This window comes from Aureococcus anophagefferens (genome assembly GCF_000186865.1).
Source record: "Aureococcus anophagefferens unplaced genomic scaffold AURANscaffold_2, whole genome shotgun sequence".
NCBI classification, from domain to species: Eukaryota; class Pelagophyceae; order Pelagomonadales; family Pelagomonadaceae; genus Aureococcus; species Aureococcus anophagefferens.
In genome coordinates, this window is record NW_008705562.1 from 2,993,745 (window position 1) to 3,009,882 (window position 16,138).

At 70.4% G+C, this 16,138-nt stretch overlaps 4 protein-coding genes across 4 annotated transcripts; 2 read left to right on the forward strand and 2 right to left on the reverse strand.

Annotated features, from left to right (window-relative positions):
* Nucleotides 1-1,809: 1,809 nt before the first annotated feature.
* AURANDRAFT_70752 (hypothetical protein) lies at nt 1,810-8,697 on the reverse strand (the record flags this gene model as incomplete). The annotated part of the gene is made up of 6 exons (XM_009035022.1): nt 1,810-3,510; nt 3,817-4,362; nt 4,694-5,795; nt 5,957-6,123; nt 7,745-8,060; nt 8,258-8,697. The coding sequence occupies 6 exons, from the start codon at nt 8,695-8,697 to the stop codon at nt 1,810-1,812; spliced, it is 4,272 nt and encodes a 1,423-aa protein (XP_009033270.1).
* A 169-nt stretch (nt 8,698-8,866) lies between these two features.
* AURANDRAFT_61429 (hypothetical protein) lies at nt 8,867-10,750 on the forward strand (the record flags this gene model as incomplete). The annotated part of the gene is made up of 1 exon (XM_009034940.1): nt 8,867-10,750. One exon carries the CDS (start codon nt 8,867-8,869, stop codon nt 10,748-10,750), a length of 1,884 nt encoding a protein of 627 aa, XP_009033188.1.
* Nucleotides 10,751-10,760: 10 nt separating this feature from the next.
* AURANDRAFT_19947 (hypothetical protein) lies at nt 10,761-11,651 on the reverse strand (the record flags this gene model as incomplete). Its single annotated transcript, XM_009035021.1, has 1 exon — nt 10,761-11,651. The coding sequence occupies one exon, from the start codon at nt 11,649-11,651 to the stop codon at nt 10,761-10,763; it is 891 nt and encodes a 296-aa protein (XP_009033269.1).
* Nucleotides 11,652-11,799: 148 nt separating this feature from the next.
* On the forward strand, nt 11,800-15,816 carry AURANDRAFT_61430 (hypothetical protein; the record flags this gene model as incomplete). The annotated part of the gene is made up of 1 exon (XM_009034941.1): nt 11,800-15,816. The coding sequence occupies one exon, from the start codon at nt 11,800-11,802 to the stop codon at nt 15,814-15,816; it is 4,017 nt and encodes a 1,338-aa protein (XP_009033189.1).
* Nucleotides 15,817-16,138: the final 322 nt, after the last annotated feature.

Here is a 16,138-nt window from a genome sequence, read left to right on the forward strand (position 1 = left end):
GAGATCGTCGCGACCGAGAACAGCGGACGGCCACCGCGGCCCTGATGCGGCCCCGTCCGCGCCTCGCTCGGGGCCTCTGTCGGTCGCGCGTCCATCGCCAGTTACGAACGTCGCCGCGGGTTGCTGGGCAGATGCAGAGAGAGCCTTTTGGCACGCCCAGGGTCCCAAAACGGCTGTATTTTCACCTAAATTCATGCCAATATGGCTCGTTTGAGCGGCAGCTTGGCCCAGCTGGCTTTCTGCCAGCCCCGTTGTGTTTCTCCTACCTACGCCCCTGGAGCCTCGCGGCTCCTCCTGGGCTTGCTGGTCGCAGGCCAGCTACTTTTTTTGGCCAAACAGGCCAATTTTGGGCATCTTCTCAGCACAGGACCACTCATGATGATGGTGCTTCGGTACTACTCTCACGGAGTTCGAGGGACGCAGCAAGGTCCCCACCTTCTTTCTTTTACGCCTCCGGCGCCTTCGGCGCCTCTTCGGCGCCTCCGGCGCCGTTCCGGCGCCTTCGGCGCCGGTTTTTTTCTTTTTTTTTCCTCTTTTTTTCTCTTTTTTTGGTCTCTGCCAGCATGAAAAAAGTGCCCAATTTTTTGGGGGGAGGTGAGCGATGGAGTGGCAGATCAAGCAGCGCGAATACGAAGCGAAAAAGGTGGGGCCGCCGTCGTTGTGACCCCTGAAACCTTCCCCTTCATCCATAGGCTAGCGCGAAGGCGTTTAAACTGCGGCTGACCTGTACAATTTGCGGCGAGAAGGCCAAGCTCCCATGTCCCTGCGGCACAACACAGTATTGTTCGACGGACTGTCAGCGCATCGACTGGCGCGACCGCGGCCACCGGAAGGCGTGTAAGAAGATCCGGGCCGAGCGGGCGGCGGAGGCGGCGCGGGCCGAAGCGCCGACGCCCCCGCCGGAGGTCGTCTACGGTCCCGCGCCGCGGTCGCACGCCGACGAGGTGCGTGCGCGCATCGCGGCGGAACACGAAGCCGCTCGCAAGCGCCGCGAGGCGAACCCGGAGCCGGAGTCGGTGGATGCGCGTGAGGAGTCGCGGTGCCCGATCTGCTTGGAGGACTGGGACGTAAACCTGTCGCCTTGTTTCCGGACCTGTTGCTGCCGGATTGTCTGCAGGGCGTGCATGAATAAGACGAAAGGTGTGCCGTGTCCTCTCTGTCGAGCGCCGTACCCGACCCCGGCAGAGAGCCTTGCGCGGATTCGTCGCCACGCGGAGAACGACGTGCCGGAAGCGATCCGGGCACTAGGAGATGCCTACTTCACGCCTTCAGAGGCTGGGTTTCGAGGGGTCGTCGTGAAATCAACAAAAAAAGCGGCGAAGATCTACAAGCGGGCAGTGGAGCTAGGAGAAGTGAACGCCATGTCGGCACTTGCGTGGTTGTACGAAACTGGAGATGGCGTCAAGCTGAACCGGAATAAGGCGATTCAGCTCTATCGGATGGCCGCGGACCGCGGAAACGCGACGGCGTGCCTAAGTCTCGGGAACCTGCTCCGCATGGATGAAAAACTCGTGGAGGCCTTCCAATATGCTATGCGCGCCGCCGCACAAGGCCAAACGGATGCGGAGACAACGGTGGGCATGGCTTACGGTGCTGGTGAAGGTGTTGAGGAGAACCTCACGGAAGCAGACCGCTGGCTCAGTCGCGCGGCCGCCAAGGGCCACGCGCGCGCCGCCGAGGCGCTCGATTTTTTGCGTCGGGGAGCTGTATATGAGCGGCCTTGACCGAGACCTGGACCAGCGCGCGATCGACGAGCTCGAAAAGATAGCCCGCGCGTAAAAAATGACTATAACGACAAGTAAGATCATCCTAGACGCCCGCCGCCCGCGGCTTCTCCGCGAGGCGCGCGAGCACGTGGGAGGGCAGCGGCGACGTGGGCTCGTCGAGGTGGATGTGCGCCTCGTGGTCGTCCTCGTCGTCCGTGAACGGGTCCTCGACGACCACGTTCATGGGCGACAGGTCCGCCGGCGGCGCCGGCGGGTCGGCGGCCATCTCGACCTGGACGGAGACGCCGTCGGGCGCGGACCACGAGCTGTCGCGCGGCGGGTCGGCCGCGTCGCGCGCGAGCGCCGTCGTGTGGTCGAGGTGGTCGATGAGCTCGACGAGGTGGTCGTCGAGGGCCTGCCTGGACACGGTGCCCTCCAGCGAGTCCTGGCGGAGGCGCCGGAGGCGGTCCGCGGGCGACCCGGCGGCGGACGCGGCGAACCTGGACGTCTTCGTCGGCGAGAACGGCGCGTCGTCGGACTCGACGGGGATGGCGACGTCCGCCGCGTCGGCGTCCGCGGTCGTCGGCGCGAAGGCCGGCTTGGGCCGGAGCTTGTAGTACGTCGCGCCGACCGCGGCGGCGGCGAGGACGAGGAGCGCCGCGAGGATGCCGAGGACCGCGGGCAGCGACAGCGACGCGCTCTCGATGTCGTCGTCGTCCTCGTCGTCCGAGCTTCCCGCCGCGGCGTCGGTGGCCGTCGCCGCGGCGGCCGCGGAGACGACGGGCGACGGCGTCGGAGCGACGGGCGCGGGGCTCGGCGCGACGGGCGCGGTGCTCGGCGCGACGGGCGCGGGCGTCGCGGGCGCGACGGGGGCCCGCGTCGGACTGCCGGGCAGCGGCGTCGGCGCGGGCGCCGGCGCGGCCGTCGGCCTCGGCGACGTCGCCACGGGCGCCGCCGTCGGCGACAGGACGGGCGCGGGCGTCGGCGCGAAGACGGGAGCTTTGGTCGGCGACCCGGGCGCGACCGTCGGCGCCGGCGTCGGCTCGGGCGTCGGCTCGGGCGTCGGGTCGGGCGTCGGGTTGGGCGTCGGGTTGGGCGTGGGCCGCGGCGACGGCGCGAGCGACGGCTTGGGCGACGGCGCGGGCGTCGGGTCCGGCGGCGCGGCAACAGGCGCCGCGGTCGGCGGCGGCGTCGGCGAGGCCGCGGGCGCCGCGGTCGGCGGCGGCGTCGGCGCGGGCGCGGGCGCGACGGACGGCGGCGCCGGCGAGGGCCGCGGCGTCGGCGGCGCGGAGCAGCCGCAGGCTCGATCGCAGCTCTCGTGGGCGACGCTGTCGTCCGCGCCAACGACGAGGCACCGGCCGCCGGGATAGTCCGAGACCCACGCGCAGTCCTTGCTCGGCGCGTTCTTCTTGTGCCAATTTTCGTCGTCGACGCAGCCCGCGGGCCAGCCCGGGGACGGCGCCGCCGAGGGCCGCGGCGTCGGCGCGGGCGACGGCCCGGGCGTGGGCTCGCGCGCCGTCGGCGCCGCGGTCGGCGCGTACGACGGCGCCGTGGGCGCGTAGGACGGCGCGTAGGTCGGCTCGCGGGACGGCCGCGGCGTCGGCGCCGGGGGGAAGCAGGCCGTGCCCGCGGCGTCGTCGACGGCGCGCAGGATGAGCTCGTTCCACTCGTGGCAGCTCGCGACGTTCGCGTGTTTCATGTCGAACGTCGCACTCGGCAGGTCGCTCAGGCCGTAGAGCGGGAAGATGTCCACCACCGACGCGCCCGCGGCCGACGCGACGCGACTGCCGACGTCGTTCATGGCCTCGATGGAGTCGATCCACAGGTCGTACTCGTCGTCGGGCTTCTCGCCTGTGGGAAACGACCAGTGGAATGGCCCTGTCCAGCCAAACTTCAAACCTCTCTAGCTCGGTCAAATCGAAGTCGATTCGGCTGATTTTTGGACGAGTCGACTCGCTCTAGTCGAGTTCTTGAAGCACAGCGGAAAGCCTCGCGTTGAAACTTTCGAATACGCTCACATTGAAGTCGTGTTGAATATTTGTGTTTCCTGCCCAGCTTCCTCGCCGCAGCACGACGTCGTCCTGTAGACGCCGACGCGCCCGTCCGCGACCAGCAGGTTCTCGACGACGAGCTCCATCATCTCCTCGTACCAGTCCGCGCACTTCGAGTCCCACTTCTCGCCGCAGTCGTAGTCGACGTACTTGTGCTTGAGCACCCACCAGCCCATGTTGAACACGACCACGTCCGCGTCGAGGTCGAGCGATATGGACCGGATCGTCTCGTCGCCGGCGACGATGTCGGCGATGAAGCCCTCGTTGTCGGCGTCGCCGATCTCCACGTCCGCTTCCAGGGGCGTGTCGTCGAGGTCGTCGTACCACACGTTCTGGATGAAGTAGTACTCGGTGTGCGCGCCGTACTCCGCGAAGTCCTTCCGCAGGTGCATGCGGTGGTTCTTGCCGTCGCTGACGAGGCCGTTGTCGTTCCACGTGTCGAAGCTGTCGTAGTCGTTGCTGTTCTCGCCGTCGCCCTCGCTCACGTCGAACTCGTGGTCGCGCACCTCGCCCGTGGCCAGAAACGTGTTGAACCCAAAGTAGCAGAAGCGCGAGAGAGAATCGCCGAAGAAAGCGATGCGCCTGCCGGCGACGACGCACTGCGCCTCCTCCCAGGTCATGGAGGCGCGGACGCTCGCGACGAGCAGCGCGGCGCGCGCAGCCCAGCGCATCCCTGGGGGCAGCAGCATCGGTGGTTGCCCACGACTCAAAACGCCGCGGGGCAAAGCACCAACTCAACGAATTACTCAACGTCGACGGTTCCCTTCAATCAAATGAGTTCTCCAGCGCCCGAGGTCGAAGTCGGCGGCTCCTTTCGCCCCCGCTCCCACACCACTCTTCCTTTGGCGGGTTTACTTGGCCGACGCGCGCGCGGCGGCGCGCGTGGATCGGTCCGGCGCGGGCGAGCGTGCCGCCACCCTAGATGATGGCGAAGACCTCCTTGGCCGCGGCGATGGTCTTCTCGACGTCCTCCTCGGTGTGCGCGAGGGACATGAAGCCCGCCTCGTACTGGGAGGGCGCGAGGTAGACGCCGCGCTCGAGCATGGCGCGGTGCCAGCGCGCGAACTTGTCCGTGTCCGACGCGGTCGCCTCCTGGAAGTTCGCGACGGGGCCGTCGCAGAAGAAGAAGCCGAACATGCCGGAGATGGAGCCGCCGCAGATGGCGTGGCCCGCGGCCTTGCCCTCGGCGAGGACGCCCTCCACGAGCTTCTCCGTGAGGGCCGCGAGCTTCTCGTACTGGCCCGGCCGCGAGAGGATCTCGAGCGTCTTGATGCCCGCGGTCATCGCGAGCGGGTTGCCGCTGAGCGTGCCCGCCTGGTACATGGGGCCCGCCGGCGCGACCATCTCCATGATCTCCTTCTTGCCGCCGTAGGCGCCCACGGGCAGGCCGCCGCCGATGACCTTGCCCATCGTCGTGACGTCGGGGGTGACGCCGAAGTGCTGCTGCGCGCCGCCGTAGGAGATGCGGAAGCCCGTCATGACCTCGTCGAAGACGAGGAGCGCGCCGTTCTTCTCCGTGAGCGCGCGGATGCCCTCGAGGAACTCCTTGGACGGCGGGATGAAGCCGCTGTTGCCGACGACGGGCTCGAGGACGACGGCCGCGACCTCGTGGTCCGCGAAGAGCGCCTCGACGGACTCGAGGTTGTTGTACTCGGCGACGAGCGTGCCCTGGGTCGCGCCCGCGGGCACGCCGGGGGAGTCGGGGAGGCCCAGCGTCGCGACGCCACTGCCCGCCTGCACGAGGAAGCCGTCCGCGTGGCCGTGGTAGCAGCCCTCGAACTTGATGACCTTCTCGCGGCCCGTGTAGGCGCGCACGAGGCGGAGCATGCCCATGCAGGCCTCCGTGCCGCTGTTCGTGAAGCGCACCATCTCCACGGACGGCACGGCGTCGATGACCATCTTCGCGAGCACGTTCTCGTTCGCCGACGGCGCGCCGAAGGACGTGCCCTTCTTCAGGCACTCGACGAGGGCCTCGTTGACCTCGTCGTTGGCGTGGCCGCAGATCGCCGGGCCCCAGGTGCCCACGTAGTCCACGTACCTGGCGCGGAGAAGGTCGCCCGAGTCGGGCGGCGGCGGAAACGAGGGGGCGGGGGCGTCGCGCGGATCCGTCGGACGCGGGCGCCGCGCTGGTTGCCGTCGACGTCGAAGGCGTAGGCGCCCTTGACGCTGTCGAAGACGATGGGGTTGCCGCCGACGGACTTGAACGCGCGCACCGGCGAGCTCACGCCGCCGGGCATGACCGTCTTCGCCTCGGCCATGATGGCGTCGGACTTGGTCGTCACGTGCGTCGGGGTCGCCGTCGCGGACATGCGCATGGGCGACCGCGTCAGGGCGGCGGCGCTGGACAGCGCCAGGGCGACGAGGATCTGAGAGAGAGCCATAGGTGCAATGCGGCGAAGCGCGATGAGGTCGCAGATCGGCCGCGGCCTTCAACTACGAGTAGCTCGACCAATAGCAAGCCCAAGCTGCCCGGCACCATCCCACTCCTTGCACCGTCCGATGGCAGCATGCTTCGAACAGCCTCCACCCTGTTCGTCCTCGCCGCGTGCCAGCGCGACGACCGTCGCCAGCTCCGCCGTCCGCCGAACTGGTACCAGAACCTGGGACCCGCCGCGCGCAGCGAGTACGCTTCGGAGGTGCCCTCGGCTGCCTATTGCGCTGCGCAGGCAGCCCGGCGCGTCGCCTGGGAGACGGCGCGCGCCCACGCCGCGTGGCTTCCGACCAACCGGACGACGGGCTGCGCCCCGCGCGCCGCCGAATGTCTCGAGGACTCGCTGGCCGGCTGCTGCGACGTCGCGGAGGCCGCCCCGGCGGAGCGCCGGGCGGATCGCTGGGCCGCGAACCGCACGGCGTACGTGGCCGTGAGCCTCGTGAGTTCGGACCCGGCCTGCGGCGTGCGGGACGCCGTCTCGAACATCCTGCGCTCCTCGGACGCGCTCGTCGTCGTCCACGTGGGCTGCTACTCGGCCGCGACGCCCGCCGAGCGCGCGGCGCTCTCCGGAGACCGGGTGCTCGTGGACCCGGCGTGCGTCCCGGTGCTCCGCGCCTACGGCTCGCTGCTCCACGCGCACCTGCGGAACGTCGGGCTGCTGGGTGCGTTCGCGCGCCGCCGTTCGACGCCGCACGTCGCGCCGCGTATAGGTACGCTCGCGCGGCCGCCGACGCACGTCGTGCTCGCGGCGGCGAACCTGTACTGGGTCGCGCCGGGGCTCGAGGCAGCGTCCTGTGGCCGTGACGATTTTCGAGAGATCTGGGGTGGGACAACGATGAGACATCGTCACCGTCGTGCGTGGTAGGCTCGAGGCCTACGTCGTCGCCCGCGGTTCGTCGGCCTACGGCGCCGGCCTCGCGGACCTGCCCGCCGCGCGCGCCGGCGGCGGCGCCGACGACGACGGCGACTGGGCCGCGATCCGCGGCCTGCTCGCCGACCCCCTCTTCGGCGATGGGCGCAAGGCGCTCCAGCAGAAGCACGAGGGGAGCTTCTACCCGTTCCCGTTCCTCGAGGCCGCGCGGGCGTTCCTCGCGGCGCGGGGCCCGCTCGGGCGGCTCAACCATCGGACGTGTCTTTGCGACGCGACGAAGCTGTGTTTGGAGGAGTGGTACCTGCCGAACCTGTTCCTCGGCCTCGCCAACGAGAGCCTCGCGGCCTTTGGGAACGCGCGGTGCCACCCGGACTGCGCGGACTGCCACGACTGCCACGGCTCGACGTTCTTCGGCACGGTCGCCGAGCGGGACCGCCTGGCCGCCGCGGACCGGGGCGTGCGGAAATTCGCGATCAAGCACTACCTCCACCGCGACTGCTCGGGCAAGCGGCCGCCGGGCTACGAGCCGGGCTAAGCGTCTGTACGGGCGGGGGGGATCCTTCACTCGCCCGTGGCCATGGGCTCGGCCGCCGGCTCGAGGGGCGTGCAGATGAGCTCGAGCGCCGTCGAGGGCTCCGGGCGGTTCGCGAGCTGCACCGCGCTGAAGCGCGGCGTGACGGCCTACGAGCGCCGCGTCGCCGCCCGAGAAAAAAAAACGAGGACGCGGCGTCCGCGCGAGCGTCGCGGCGCGGTCGTCCGCGGCGGTGTACTCGCGCGCGACGGCGACGGCGCGCATGGCCGCCCAGACGGCCTTCTTGCCGATGGCGCGGAGGCTCGTGACCTTGTTGGCCCGCAGGCGGTTCGCGACGGCGCCGCCGAGGACCCTGTAGTCCGTCGACGACGCGACGGTGAGCGCGTCCGCGGCCGCGGGCGGCGCCAGGGCCGCGCAGGCGCCGAGGTCCAGCTGGAACGAGAGCTCGTTGCGGTTGTCGCGGAAGGACCTGGGGGACGGCGGGGGGGGGTTCGCGGGCGAAGAGCGACGGACGCCGCGAAGGCGGGAGCATCGTCAGCCGCAGGCCCTTGTCGCGGAGGCGGTCCGCGGCGATGGCCGCGCCCTTGCCTGCGCCGCGCGGCATACGCGTGAGAGTGAGAAACCGACGCCGAGGAGGCGCAGGCCGTGTTGACGTTGTCCTCGTACATCGCGTGCACGGTCACGGGAAAGCCGCGGACGGCGTCCGGCAGCGCGGCGCCTAGGATCTCGTGGCAGACCTTGAGCGACCGGTGCGCGGCGCCGATCCAGATCGTGCGCCCGGCGCCGCCCGGGCGCGCGCCGGACCGCGGGCCGTCCTTGCGCTCGCGCGGGCCCCGCGGCCGGCCCCGGCGCGGCCGGCCGCCGCGCGCGGGCTTGTCGTCGACGGCCTCGGGCGCCGGCGCCGGCGGCGCGGCGTCGGCCGCGGCTGCGGCGGCGTCCGGCTCCTGCGCGGCGGCGTCGGCGGGCGCATCCGTGGCCGCCGGCGCGGCGGGCGGCGGCGGCGCCAGCGGGGCTGCCTCCGGGGCTGCCTCCGCATCAACTTGAAGCTCGTTGGCAGTCTTCTCGGCCGCCGCGGCCTCGACGACCGCCTCGCTGCCGTGCGGCATTGCTCCGGAATTCGGCGGCCGACGCGCGGCGCGCAACAGGATCCTTGGCGGGCAACCTTTGGAAATGGGGGCGCCTGCCGCCGATCTCGTGCGTGTCTCATCTCCTTTGTTCACCAACCGAAAGTATCAAAAGTGCAAGCAGTAGACCTTGATGTTAGCGAGCAAAAGCATGGAGCGCTCCATCTTCGACGCGTTGCGCGTCACGCCCGAGGGCGGCGGCGCCACGGCGACGCTCGTCGGCGCCCTCGACGAGCGCGGCGCGCTGGCCTGGCGCGAGTCCCCGGAGGACGAGGCCGCGGCCCACCTGGCGCGCAAGAAGTGGATCGTCGCCATGCTGCGCGACGGCGCGCGCAACGAGGCCTACGCGGCGGCCATCGCCGGCGCAGCCGAGGCCGTCGCGGCGCGGTTCGGCGGCGGCGCCGTCGCGCTCGAGATCGGCGCGGGCACGGGCCTCCTGACGCTCATGCTCTGCGACCAGGCCTTAGGCCACGTCGTCGCGTGCGAGATGGAGCCGGCGATGTGCGCGCTCGCGCGGGCCCACCTCGACGCCCACGGCGTCGGGAGCGAGGCCTGCACGCTCGTCAACGCGCGGTCCGACGAGGTGTCGCTGCCGACGCCCGCGGTCCTCGTGGTTTCGGAGCTCGTGGACCACGGCCTGCTGGGCGAGGGCATGCTGCCGTCGCTGCGCGAGTGCTTCGACTCGGGCACGGTTAGGAGAGACGCCGTCTGCGTGCCGCGCGCGGCGACGGTCTACGCGGCGCTGGTGGCCTGCCCCGCGCTCGCCGCGCGGCGCGGGCCCCGGAACGGGACGGGCGGCGTCGCGTGGCACCGCGACGGCGGCTGCGTCGGCGGCCTCGCGGCGGCGCCCGCGCGCCTCGCGACGCTCGAGGGGTGCGCGCGGCTCACGCCCTGGGCGCCCTGCGCGACCATCGGCCTGGAGGCGGCGACGATCCCCGAGCGCGGGCGCCACCGCGCGCCGGCCGTCGCGGTCGTCGCCGACGCGGCCGGCGCGGCGGACGCCGTCGTCTTCTACTGGAGCCTCGACCTGGGCTTCGGTTTGACGACGTCCAACGACCCGGACGGGCCGTACCAGGACCACTGGCTCCAGATGGCCATGCCCCTGCCGGCGCGCGTCGACGTCCGAGCGGGCGACGAAATCGCGCTCACGGCGATCCACGACGACGAGGCCGTCGTCTTCGACGTGTCGATCCGCGGCGCGCCCGCCGCCGACGCGGCGGCGCTCTGCTCCTGCGGCTGGCACGTCTGGTGCTCGCACGGGCGCCTCGCGGCCCTCGCGGCCTTCGACGCGGCGCCGCCGCGGCGCGCCTCCGCCGGCGACGCGCGCCCCCGCGTCGACGTCGGCGACTCGGCGCCCGTCGCGCTGGCCGCGGCGGCGGCCGATGGGTGTCCCCACACGGCCGTGCTCTGCGACGACCGCGACGCGCTGCTCGCGTCGCGGGTCGACGCGCGCGTGGAGATCGCGCGGTCGCTCGACGACGTCTCCCCGAGGCGCGTCGTCGTCGGCGAACCGTTTTACCACGCGCTCGAGGGCCACCCGCTCGCGACGGCGCTGCGCTTCTGGCGCCGCGCGAACGCGCTGGACGCGGCCGCCGTCGAGCCGAGGGGCGCGACGGTCGTCCTCGAGGCGCTCCGGTCCGACGAGCTCCGGGCCGCGTACGGCCCGCTGCCGGACTCCATCCTGGACCTGCCCCACGGCGCGGCGGCCGCGGCCTGGCGCGAGGCCGCGGCGACGCTCGTGCCCCTCGACCTCGCGGACTACGCCTACGAGGTCGCGTCCGAGACGGTCCTTTGCGCGTTTGATTTTGAACGACCCTTCGAGGATGTCGCGGCGCGCGTCGCGGTCCCGGATTGTGGTCCCGTCGACGCCTTCGCGCTCGCCGTGCGGTTCCACGGCCGCGGCGCGGACGCAAGGCGCCTCGCGAGGTTCCACGTCGGGGAGCCCGGGGCGACGGACGTTCTTTTCGAGCTCCGCGGCGACGGGTCCTGCGCCTTGGACGTCGTCGCGCGGAAGAAGCGGCCGCGGGAGGAGTAACACTGCAAAATTACTCCTCCGGCTGGTAGACGGCGCTCAGCGTCGCCATGTCCGCGTCGGAGATGTTGAAGTTCCAGAGCGTGAGGTCCTCGTCCATGTAGTCCTTGTTCCAGATGGACGTCGCGAGCGGGTGGCCCTGCTGGACGATCCACTTCAACCCGATCTGCGCGCCGCTCACGCCGTACTTCGTCGCCAGCGACTTGACCTCGGGCACCGTGAGCACGTTCTTGCCGCCGTGGGCCGTGCACGAGGACCCGTTGAAGCCGCCGCACAGCGGCGAGTACGCCTGGACGACGATGCCCTCCTCGGCGTGGTAGGCGAGCAGGTCGTCGTCATGGTAGGACACGGAGAGCTCGAGCTGATTTACGGCGGGCGGCCAGACCGTCGCCGCGAGCTTCAACGCTTCGAGGTTCAGCTTGCCGAAGTTGCTGACGCCGATCGCCTTCGTCTGGCCCGCCGCGAGCGCGGCTTCCAGAGCCATCCAGGCCTCGCGGTTCGCCGACGCCGTGCCCGGGAAGTGGATCAATAACAAATCGACGTAGGCGACGCCGAGTTCCCGGAGGTTCTCGTCGATCTCCGCGGCGATCGACGTGTGGTTCGCGTAGTGGCGAAAGTCCTCGGTGACGATCTTCGTCTCGAGGAAGTAGGCGGACCGATCGATGCCGAGCGCCGCGATGCCCGCGGCGATGGCGGGCTGGTCGCCGTAGATGATGGACGTGTCGATGGCCTTGCCCGCGCTGGACCCGAGCCACAGAGCGGTCGCGTTGGCCACGGAGCCGTGCTGCCCGCTGCCCGTGCCCAGGGCGACGTACGGCAGGTTGACGTTCGGGGCGATGGCGATGGTCGGCGCCGGGTCGACGGCGGCGGCCCCGCCCAGCGCGGCGGCGAGAAGCGTCTTCATCATCGCGCGCGCTCACCTTTGTGGTAATTGAGCTGGCGAAGGCCAAACCTCAATACAGCAGCACTTCGAAGATCGGTACTTGGAACATGCAGTGTTCCAGGACCCCTCAGCCGGGCTGTGTGACTGCTTGGGCTGCCCCATCCGCGCCATGGCGGAGAAGGCGCCGCTGCTGGCCCGCGGCGGCGACGAGGTCGGCGACCTCGTCGCCGACGACGTCACGGTGCGCGCGTCCGGCGTGACGATCCTCAAGAACATCTGCGCGACGTGGCGGCGCGGGTGCCTGAGCGCCATCATGGGGGGCTCCGGCGCGGGCAAGACGACGCTGCTGACGTGCCTCATCGGCGACCTCGCCGAGGAGTGCGTCCAGGGCAAGGTGGGCTTCGGCGCGGCGGCGATGACCGTCGCGGAGCGGCGGCGCGCGTGCGCGCTCGTGCCGCAGGACGACATCATGCCGACGACGCTGTCGCCGCGGATGATCCTGACGTTCGCGGCGGCGCTCAAGGGCGTCGGTGACATCGGGGCCCGCGTCGACGCGCTGCTCGTGGACCTGGGCCTCGAGACGTGCGCGGACACGATCGTCGGCGAGTTCGGCGAGGGCGTGGGCATCTCCGGCGGCCAGCGGAAGCGGTGCTCCATCGGCATGGAGCTCGTCGACGACTCGGGGTCCTGCCTCTGCGCCGACGAGCCGACGTCGGGCCTCGACAGCTCCCTCGCCGAGTCCGTCGTCGAGGTGCTGTCCGCGGTCGCGCGCGGCGCGAGCTCGGGCAGTGACGGGAAGGAGGAGTCCAAGGACGTCGAGGGCGGCAAGGCCTTCGGGCGGCGCAAGGTCGTCATCGCGACGATCCACCAGCCGTCCTGGCTCACCATCGCCAGGTTCGACTGCCTCACGCTCCTCGCGAGCGGCAAGGTCGTCTACCACGGCCCGACGACGCCCATGCTCGGCCACTTCTTCTCCGCGCCGCCGGGCGACGCGCCCGCGGGCGTGCTCGCCGCGGAGAGCTTCAAGGTCGCCGACGGGAGCCCCGTCGGCTGGCCCTTCCCCATGGACAACCCCATCGACGAGATCATGCGCCGCGTGAAGACGGAGAGTGGGGCGAAGTTAGCTGTGGACGCGTGGGCGAAGACGCGCAAGGGCCGCGCGGGCGCGAAGCTGCGGGACGCGGACGGCGACGACGGCGACGTCGACGGCGTGCCCCTCGTCGCGCAGACGTGTATTTTATTGCGCCGCTTCATGGTGGACTTCGTGCGGAACAAGGCCCGGCTCCGCGTCTTCATGGCGCGGCCCGTGCTCGCGCTCATCCTCGGCGCGGTCTTCTGGAACAAGGGCGAGAACATGTCCATGGCCGACGCGGGCGTGATCAGCGGTCTGATGTGCATCATCATGCTGAACACGGCGCTCCAGACCATGGGCGCGACCGTGCTGCTCGTGCCGCGCATGAAGGCGCTCGTGCGGCGCGAGCACCGCAACGGGCTCTACGCGGTGGGCCCCTGGTTCGCGGCCTACGCGCTGTCGACGATGATCCTGGAGGCCGCGGCGCTCGTGCCCTTCGTGGGCATCGTCTACCCGATGACGTCCCTCGACGGCGACCCGGCGAACGTCTTCAAGTTCTTCCTCGCGATCTACGCCGTCGTGCTCAACGGCGTCATGGTCGGCATCGCCGGCGGCGCCATGTGCAAGGACTACATCACGGTCGTCCAGATGTACATGCCCGTGTCCTTCTTCCAGATCCTGTTCATGGGCTTTTTGATCCCCAAGTCGGACCTCCCGGCCTTCGCGGTGCCGCTCTACTACCTCAACCCCGTCCAGTACGCGTACTCCATTTTGGCCATCGACGAGTTCCACGGCGTCACCTTCTCCGACGGCTCGGACTGCGACGCCATCGACGATCAGCTCGACGACGGCGAGGTCACGTGCTACGCGACGGGCGACGACTATTTATCCTCGAAGGACCTGCACTACGACCAGCTCGCGCGCGACTTCATCCTCCTGGGCTGCGTGCTCGTCTGGTTCACGGGCTGCGCCTTCCTCTCGCTCCGCCAGTCCGTCCGGGAGACGGAGACGGCGCGCGCGGAGAAGGCCGAGCCCTTCGCGGTGCCCTGCAACGAGGCCTCGTACTGCGCGTTCCCGCGGAACCGGCTCGCGTCCCAGGCCAGCGACATCACGATCACGCCGTCGGACGCGCCCAAGGCCGGGGGCCTCAAGCCGTCGATCTCGTCGCCGGACCTCATGGACGACGTCGCGACCGCGCGCGACGTCGCGCCGGACCTGTCCGCGTGCGACTTGAGCATCGCCGTGTCGTCCGCGACGGTCCAGGAGAAGGTCGTCCTCGAGGGCGTCACGGCGACGTGGCGCGGCGGCGCCTGCGGCGCGGTCATGGGCGGCTCCGGCGCGGGCAAGTCGACGCTCATGAACTCGCTCATCGGCGACGTCGGCTCCGCGTCGGGCCGCCGCGTCGTCGCGGGCCGCGTCTCCCTGGGCCACGCGGCCGCGGAGAAGCGGCTCCGCCGCGAGTCGTCGTGCCTCGTGCCCCAGGACGACGTCATGTTCGAGACGCTCACGCCGCGGCAGATCCTGACCTTCGCGGGGCGGCTCCGGGGCATCGCGGCGTACGATGCCGACGCCGTCGTCGAGGAGACGCTCGAGCTGCTGAGCCTGGTCAAGTGCGCGGACACGCCCATCTGCCCCGGCGCGGGCGGCCGGGGCGTCTCCGGCGGCGAGCGGAAGCGCTGCTCCATCGGCATGGAGCTCATCCGGCCCGAGGTGCCCGTGGGCGCGCGCTTCGCGGTGCTCGCGGCCGACGAGCCGACGACGGGCTTGGACAGCGCGCGCGCGGAGGAGGTCACGGGCACGCTCCGGCGCGTCGCCAAGGCGACGGGCGCCGTCGTCATCGCGACGATCCACCAGCCGTCCATGCGCATCCTGGAGCTGAGCTTCGACACGATCTCGCTGCTCCAGACGGGGCGCCTCGTCTACCACGGGCCGGTCCAGTCCGTCGTCGACTACTTCTCCGCGAACCTGTCCTGGGCGCCGGGCGCGAACGAGAACCCCCTGGACACGTACATGAACCGCCTGCGCGAGGAGGTCGGCGGCGGCCGGACGTCGAACGCGCAGGCCGCGGTGCAGGTCTGGCGCGCGTCCGTGTTGTACCGCGCGGACCTCGAGGAGTCCGCGGCCAAGGCCACGCCCGCGGAGGAGGCGGCGGTGACGGCGTTCCTCACGCCGCCGACGCGGCTCCACCGGCTCCAGCACTCGCTGCTCCCGAGGAACGTCTTCCGGAAGCTCGAGAAGCTGAGCTCGGCGCGCTACGGCCAGGACTACGCGGCGCAGTTCGGCCTCCTGTTCTACCGCAACGTCGTCGACGCCGTGAGCAACCCCTACATCTTCGCCGCCTTCATGGGCATCCGCCTCGGGCTCGGCATCGTCTTCGGGCTCCTGTGGTACCGCGACGCGGAGAGCCCCGTGCTCGCGAACGACGCGTCGACGCTCGACTCGCTGCTCTTTATTACGCTGGTCTGCGGCTCGGGCACGGCCATGGTCCAGACGATCATCTTCGTGCCGGACATGAAGAACCTCGTGCGGCGCGAGGTCCAGAACGGGCTCTTCGCGTTCGGGCCGTGGCTCGCGTCGCAGCTGCTCTTCATGCTGCTGTTCCACGCGGGGGGCGCGCTGTGCCTCACGGCGCCCCTCGTGCTCCTCATCGACTCCCGGGGCAAGTTCTTCCTGCCCTTCGCGGCGCTCGTCTTTTTAGGGCCCTGCCTCTTCATGTTCGTCGGCCTCTTCTTCGGGGCCGCGAACCCGTCGAAGGACTTCGACCCCGCGCGCCAGAAGGGCGTCACCGTGCTCACGCTCATGGTCCTCTTCTGCGGCCTCATGATCCCCTACCCGGAGCTCCAGGACTGGTGCAAGCCCATCTACAAGCTCGACCCCTTCCAGCACCTGTACAACGCCGCGCTCATCGCCTTCTGGCGCGGCATGGACTTCAAGGGCTCCTGCAGCGACGACCTCGTCGGCAAGGACGTCTGCTTCAACACGGGCGCCGAGTACCTCGAGTCGCTCAACGTCAGCCCGGACCAGTACATGTACCACGTCCACTCGTTCTTCGGGCCCATCGTCCTCTTCGCGGTCCTCTCGACCGCCGCGCTCTACCGCGTCGCCTACTACTAAGCTCGATTCGATCGGTACCCGTCGCGGAAATCTCGCGGCGATCGTCGTGCCCAAGTTCGTGCCCGAGGCTCCAGGCGGGTATTAATAAATGGTGCAACTAGTGTGCAACTGAAGATTCAACAATCGTGAGCATTCCAGGCATGGGCCGGCTCGCAACGCTAACAAGCAGCCCGTGACAGCCACATGGGCGCCGCCGCAACGACGGCGAAGCAGCCCCTGGCGGAGGTCGACATCAAGAACGAGATCGGCGTGCTCTACGGCGAAGAGGCCCGGCAGGCCTTCGCCGCGGCCAAGGAGGACGACGTCGTCGCGTGGCCGAAGG